This window comes from Dipodomys ordii, unplaced genomic scaffold (genome assembly GCF_000151885.1).
Source record: "Dipodomys ordii isolate 6190 unplaced genomic scaffold, Dord_2.0 Scaffold106, whole genome shotgun sequence".
Taxonomy (NCBI): domain Eukaryota; kingdom Metazoa; phylum Chordata; class Mammalia; order Rodentia; family Heteromyidae; genus Dipodomys; species Dipodomys ordii.
Window position 1 is genome coordinate 7,497,083 of NW_012267322.1, and position 7,563 is coordinate 7,504,645.

The following is a 7,563-nucleotide window of genomic DNA, read 5'->3' on the forward strand; positions in this document are numbered from 1 at the left end:
TCCAGTTCTTACTTGACGTTTAAGAAACATTTGGAAGATGAATGTGGCTACACCCACACATAATTCCATCGCCAGCCTGAGTCAGGGAAACCCTGACTCTAAAAAAGGAGGAAAGAAGAAGCATTTGATCTAGTCCATCACTTCTTCCTAGAAACTTTTTTTTTACTTTGCTTTCAGGATACCATGCACTCTTAGTTTTCCTTCTGAGTTACAGGCCAAACCTTCTTAGTGTCCTTTGCTAGATCATCTGCAAATAACTGACTTCTTAATGATTGAATACTCTAGGGCCTAGTCCTGAGACTGATTGGACTCAAGTTCAATGGAGTCTCACTCAAGTTCAATGGTCAGTCGTGGGGCTTGAACTCTGGGCCTGAGCGCTGTCTCTGAGCTCTACCACTTGAGCCTCAGTACCACTTCCGGTTTACTGGTGGTTAATTGGACATAAGAGTCACAGACGTTTCTACCCCAGCTGGCTTTGAACTGTGATCCTCAGATCTCAACCTCCAGAGTAGTTAGGATTACAGGCGTGAGCCACTGTCGCCCTGCTCCTGGCTTTCTCATAGCAAGAGTCTCAACTTAATTCCCATACCAAACTCCTGATCTTCCCCACCTAAATCTGTTTTACCTGCAGGTTTCCTCATCTCAATTAGTGGCACCTTGATTTCAAGCCAAAATGAATTATCCTTGACTTTTTTCTCTCTCTCATCCCTCATGTCCAGTCTATTGGTAAATTTTTCTATCTGCCTTCAAAATCTGTCCTGAGAAAAACACTTGATACCACTTCCACTGCCAGTAACATCAGGTCCAGGATGTCTTTGTTTTTCAATGGAATTATTGTATTAGTATAATAACCAATATCCCACTCTTACCATCTTACACAATAGCATTGTGTTCTTTGAAAATGTAAATGGACCCAAGAAAATTTCAAAGCACATTCAGGACTGAAGGAAAAGTTAAAGGGTTCAGCACAAAAGCAGATGTTCACATAAAAATTTTGTTCAGGACTGGGAAGGTGGCTCAGTGGTAGAGCGCTTGCCTTCCTCAGCACCACATAAGCAGGAAAAAAAAGCCAGAAGTGGTGCTGTGGCTCAAGTGGTAGAGCGCTAGCCTTGAGATGAAGAGCTGAGGGACAGCGCTCAGGCCCTACAGTTCAGGCCCTACAACCGGAACCAAAAAAAAAAATTGTTTACAAATGACCATAGCAGCATTATTTATAATAGTCAAAAATTGAAAACAACCCGAATGTCCATCAGCTAATGAATGGAGTGGTATGTCAATAGAGGGGAGTGGTCATTCAGCAATAGAAAGGAATCTACTGCTACAACATGAAAACATTTTGCTTGGTGAAAAATGCCAAACAAAAAAGCAACCTGTTAAATTCTAAATACCTAGATACTGCTGATGGTTATACCACAGTGACATATATCAAACTCATTTAATTATGCAAGTTTAAGTAAAGTGGAAAAATTTTTAATGTGAATTTTACCTAAAAAAGTAAATGAAATTGGGCTGGGAAGGTGGCTCAGTGGTAAGAGTGCTTGCCTTGCATGCATTAGGCCCTGGGTTCAATTCCTCAGCACCACATAAGCAGAAAAAGCTGCAAGTGTTGCTGTGGCTCAAGGGTAGAGCGCTAGCCTTGAGCTGAAGAGCTGAGGGACAGTGCCCAGACCCAGAGTTCAGGCCCCATGACTGACCAAACAAATAAATAAATGAAATTATATCACCTCTTTGCTTAAAATCTCCATTGGTTCTTTATTTCATTGAGTAAAAGCTGTATTTACAAAAACAAAACCATTACCTCTTTTTTTTGGGGGGGGGGGGGGGATCCCGGTCGTGGGGCCTGAAATCTGGGCCTGGGTGCTGTCCCTCAGCTCTTCAGCTCAAGGCTAGCACTCTACTACCACTTGAGCCACAGTGCCACTTCCGGCTTTTTTCTTAATGTGGTACTGAGGAATCAAACCCAGGGCCTCAAGCATGCAAGGCAAGTGCTCTACCGCTGAGCCACCTTCCCAGCCCCACCATTACCTCTTTAATGTCATTTTCTGTTTTTCCCCTTGCTCTGTACCTTTTACTGTCTTGAAAGGCTTTGCTTCACCTCACTGAAGTCTACCCTGGCCTCCATGTACAATTGCAAACTCTTCCCAACTCTCAGCACTTCTCACTTTTTACCCTGCAGCTTTTTCCTATGCATTTGTGACCTATATGCTAATCATTTACTTTTGTTTAGTATTTATCTCCCTCAACAGACTTTCTAAATACCTACCTGTCAGTTGATTGAATAAGGGAGAACGAGACTGCTTCACCTAACAAAATCACAACTGCCAGATGGAAATACCATGTATCAAACTCAGACAGTTGGCTTCATTATCCAGGCTTTTAACCACAGTGCCAGACTCTACTAATGTACACTGTGCATCTATTATGCTCTAATAGGAAATGTTTTTTATCTTTTGCTTTTCCATGATCAAGTCTGATGATTTGAAGAAGAGAAGAGAGCCTCATATCTCAGCATTAAGGTAAACAAGTAATCATATATGTTGGGTATATATTTTAGGCAGCATAGTGCTTTAAACATTATGACATAGTGTTTGTTGACATCTTATTTTGTACAGGAGGAGAAAACTGAGAAAGTACATCACTTCAAGGCTACTCAGTTAAAATCCAGGGAGAGGAAGTGGTGCTTATGGCTCAAGTGGTAGAGTGCTAGCCTTGAGCTAAGCTGAGGGACAGTGCCCAGGACCAGAGTTCAAGCCCCATGACCGACAAAAAAATAAAAATAAAATAAAATCCAGGGAGATAGGCTACAATCCAAGTCTGACTGATGCCAAAATCTAAAGCCCAACTTTGTGTGTGTGTGTTGGGGGGGGGAGCTTAGTGCCTTACTCATCTAGTACTCTACCACTTGAGCCATGCCTCCAGCCAGGCTTTTTGCTGGGTTTTCGAGATAGACTCACTTTCCTGCTCATGTTGACTTTGAACGCTGATTATCCAGATTCTTGTGTGTGTGTGCACACATGCAGGTATGGGTATGGGTGTGTGCGCGCGCACATATATGTACGCATGTACGTGCACACACCCATCCTAGGTCTTGAACACAAGGCCTGGGTGCTGTCCCTTAGCTGGTTTGCTCTACCACTTGAGACACAGCTCCACTTTGGCTTTCTTTTGGTGGTTAACTGGAGGTAAGATTCTTAATGATAAAATGTTCAACTTTAGCTAGGTGCTGCTGGCTCATGTCTATAAACCTAGCAACTCAGGAAGCTAAGATCTATGGACCAAAGTTGAAAGCCAGACTGGGCAGAAAATTCTATAAGACTCATCTCCATTTAACTAGCAAAAAGCTATAAGTAGAAATGTGACTCATGTGGTAGAATGCCAACCTTGAGCAAAAACGCCAAGTAAGAGTGTGAAGAGTTCAAGACCCAGTACTAGCACATACAAAAAAGTTCAACTTGGGTCTGGGAAGGTGGCTCAGTGGTAGAGCACTTGCCTTTCATGCATGAGGCCCTGAGTTTGATTCCTCAGCACCACATAAGCAGGGGGGAAAAAAGCCAGAAGTGGCGCTGTGGCTCAAGTGGTAGAACACTAGCCTTGAGCTGAAATGCTGAGGGACAGCGCCCAGGCCCAGAGTTCAGGCCCACGACCGGACCCAAAAAAAAAGTTCAACTTTGTTCCTAGGCAAAAAAAAAATACACTATTTTTAATACATTAAACTAGGAACTACTGAAAACAGACACCCCAGTATTGACAGAAGCATAAATAGTTTTCTACATTGCTGCATTCTTCTTTTTTAAAGTAAGATAGTTTGGAAGGATGTATCAGAACCCTTAAAAGGAAGCATACTTTCTTGAAGAGTAATGTTACTTACAATTTATCCTGACAAAAAATTTAATTTAGAGGGCTAGGAATGTGGCTTAGTGAGACAGTGCTTGCCTGCCATGCATGAAGCCCTGGGTTCAATTCCTCAGCAACACATAAACAGAAAAAGGCAGAAGTAGCACTGTGGCTCAGGTGACAGAGTACTAGCCTTGAGCAAAAGAAGCTCGAGGACAGTGCCCTGACCCTGAGTTCAAGCCCCAGGACTGGCAAAAATAAAATAAAATTAAGGATGTGCTCAGAAATTGCATACAGTTCTTGTAATGGTATTCATAATGGTATTGAGATTTAAATGACTATCCATTCTCATATATATATATATATATACACACACATATAGAGAAGGATACAAAACATAAAGTGGAAATTATACAGCCACTAAATATGTGTATGAATTTAACACAAAACAAACCTCTGGGGAAGGGGATATACCTGTAATCCCAGCACATGGGAGACTGAGGCAGGAGGATCACAACTGTTCAAGGCCAGCCTGAGATACTTGGTAAGACCCTTTGGCTGGAGATATGGCTCAAGGAGTAGAATGCTTGCCTAACAAGTGCATGTCCCTGAGTTCATACGCAACGAAAAAAAGAAAAGAGAGAGAAAGAGGGAGGGAGGGAGGGAGGAAGGAAGGAAGAGAAAAATGGCAATATAATATACTATATTTGAATTCAAAGACATTTTTTAAGAATATCTCAGATCCTGTGTCTTGCACAGTCATTCTTTTATACTGGTTTCATTAGCAGTATTTTTTTTTCCTGTAAGCAAATACAAAATAATACTTCTTATAATGAAAAAAGCATCTTGAGCTTGATGAAATCAGGAGAAAAAAAGGTTAACTATAACTCATACTGTTCTTATAAAACATACCCCTCTCCAGTCTTGCTATTTAAGACATTGTCATATTAATTCACTATACCCCTCTGGTAATCATTTCACCTGGGCCTAAGTTACATTTTATACCCAAATATTCAGAACAGTGAGAACCTGACTTACTTGATCATTGCAGAAAACTAATCTTTTTACTTCCCAGTAGGGTTCTGGGAGTTCTCTCATAAGTACAGTTAATAAATGCTAGTGTTTTCAGAAAATAAGGGCTGGGAAGGTGGCTCAGTGTTAGAGTGCTTGCCTTACATGCATGAGGCCCTGGGTTCGACTCCTCAGCACCACATAAGCAGAAAAGCTGGAAGTGGCACTATGGTTCAAGTGGTAGAGCACTAGCCTTGAGCTGAAGAGCTTAGGGACAGTGCCCAGGCCCAGAGTTCAGGCCCCATGACCAACAAAAAACAAAAAGAAAGAAAATACGCCCATAAGTCATTCAAAAAGTCAGTAAGAGAACTTTCTATGGAGTAATTTGTGAAGTTGATGTCCTTGGGTTTAAGGCTTTGATGATATTCTTGTTTAGAGTAACAAGACTTTGCAGAAATTTTTATCACCTACATTGCCCAAAGTCTGATTCAGCAGTTTGGTGTCTTAGCCCATCTGTGTAATTTGCAGCTTTGCTTTAAAAACACACACACACACACAAAAAAAAAAAAAAAAACCTGTTATGATAAATACTATTATTGTGAAATATTTTGGTTTGAATTGTATGGAACCTACAAAAGGTATTTGATAATGAAATCTTGTAGATCACTTAAATATTTGGGGTGCGGTGAGAATACCAAAGATTGAACCTAGCATCTTGCCTGTGTTGAGCAAATACTGTACCACTGAGCCACACCCTTAGAAACTTTGTCCTTAGATAAGATCTCATAACTTTGCTAAATCTCTCCTTAAACTTAAAAGTACTGCTTCCTCCACCTTTTTTTTTTTTTTTTTGGTCAGTCTGGGGCTTGAAGTCTGGATCTGCGCACTTTCCCTGCACTCTTCAGCTCAAGGCTAGCACTCTACCGCTTGATCCACAGCACCACTTCTGGTTTTCTAGTGGTTTATTGGAGATAAGAGTCTCACGGAGTTTCCTGCCCCGGCTGACTTTGAACGGCTGACTTTGAGCCGTGATCCACAGATCTCAGCCTCCTGCATAGCTAGGATTACAGGCGTGAGCCACCGGCACCTGGCTTCCTCCAGGTGTACTCTATATCCCCTGGCCTATAGACTTGATATTTAATTACAAACTAAATACCAGTCTCATTTTATGGGAACTTCAATTATATATATTTGGGATAGGGAATCTGGGAACTGATGGCTCATGCTTGTAATGCTACCTACTCAGGAGGCAGAGATCTGAGGATCACAGTTCAAATCTAGCTGGGGAGGGGTTGGGGGAGGATGTGAGATTCTTACCTCCAATTAATCACCAGAAAACAGGAGCTGTAGCTCAAGTGATAGAGCACTAGCTTTGAGCAAAAAGGACATAGGTACAATGCCTAGGCCTTGGATTCAAGCCTCAAGACTGGCACAAATGTGTGTACGTGTGTGTGTGTGTCTGTGAATGTGTGTGTCTGTGTGTGTGTTTGTGTGTAATTTGAGCTCAGACAAATTCTTTTTTTTTTTTTCTTTTTTCTTTTTTTTCTGTCATCATGGGTCTTGAACTCTGGGCCTGGGCACTGTCCCTGAGCTCTTCAGCTCAAGGCGAGCACTCTAGCACTTGAGCCACAGAGCTGCTTCCAGTTTTCCAGTGGTTAATTGGAGATAAGAGTCTCACAGACTTTTCCCGCCCCGGTTGGCTTTGAACCACAATCCTCAGATCTGAGCCTCCTGAGTAGCTAGGATTACAGGTATGAGCCACCAGTACAACGAACAAATTCTTTAAAAGCACTTTTAATTCCTTAAAATTCACTGAGTTTTAAGTCATAGAAAAGAGCTGGAAGCGTGGCTCAATTGGTAGAGCACTTAGCTAGCAAGTGCAGGATCCTGAATTCAAACTCCAGCATGATCAAAACTATAATACAGGGAGTAGGGCGGTCGCTCAGTGGTAGAGTGCTTGCCTTGCATGCATGAGGCCCTGGGTTGGATTTTTCAGCACCACAGAAGCAGAAAAAGCTGAAAATGGTGCTATGGCTCAAGTGGTAGCGCACCAGCCTTGAGCTGAAGAGCTGAGGGACAGTGCCCAGGCCCAAAGTTCAGGTCCCACGACCAACCAAAAAATAATAATAATAATACATTATACTAAACAGATCTCTGGGGGCTCGGGATTTGGCAGTGGTAGAATACTTTGTCTAGCATTTGTAAAGAACTGGGTTCAATTGCAATACCACCAGAAGGGACACACTGACAGACAGAAGTCTCTACAGAGGCCTTTTTTGCTGGTGACTTCCCTTAGCATCAAACTTCTATGAAAGATTTTACCAATTGTTGTGCTATTAGTTGAGTATTCACTGATATTGCCACTTAAAGTCATTGTGATCTTATACAACGTCACTTAATTGCTTATTAAATGGTGGTGGGTAGTACATGTAATACTTCAATTTATAACAGGAAGTAGATATTTGATTTTAGTCCCTATATCTGGCACTAAGCTTCAAACAAAAAGATCAGTTAAGGGGCTGGGAAGGTGACTCAGTGGTAGAGCGCTTGCCTTGCATGCATGAGGCCCTGGGTTCGATTCCTCAGCACCACATAAGCAGAAAGAAAAAAGCCAGAAGTGGCGCTGTGGCTCAAGTGGTAGAGCGTTAGCCTTGAGCTGTAAAGCTGAGGGACAGCGCCCAGGCCCAGAGTTCAGGCCCCACGACTGGACCCAAAAAA

At 42.2% G+C, this 7,563-nt stretch overlaps 1 protein-coding gene across 2 annotated transcripts in view; it reads left to right on the top strand.

The window, feature by feature from the left end:
• The window catches only part of Ogfod1 (2-oxoglutarate and iron-dependent oxygenase domain containing 1), a 42,021-nt gene that overhangs the window by 4,880 nt on the left and 29,578 nt on the right, over positions 1-7,563 (top strand). Inside the window, exon 3 of one of the 2 annotated variants that reach the window (XM_013027972.1) lies at positions 2,470-2,516. In XM_013027972.1, coding sequence (XP_012883426.1) covers positions 2,470-2,516 — 47 coding nt within the window. Of the gene's footprint in view, positions 1-2,469; positions 2,517-6,575; positions 6,597-7,563 lie in introns of those variants that run through there. The other variant, XM_013027973.1, reaches the window with a different exon arrangement.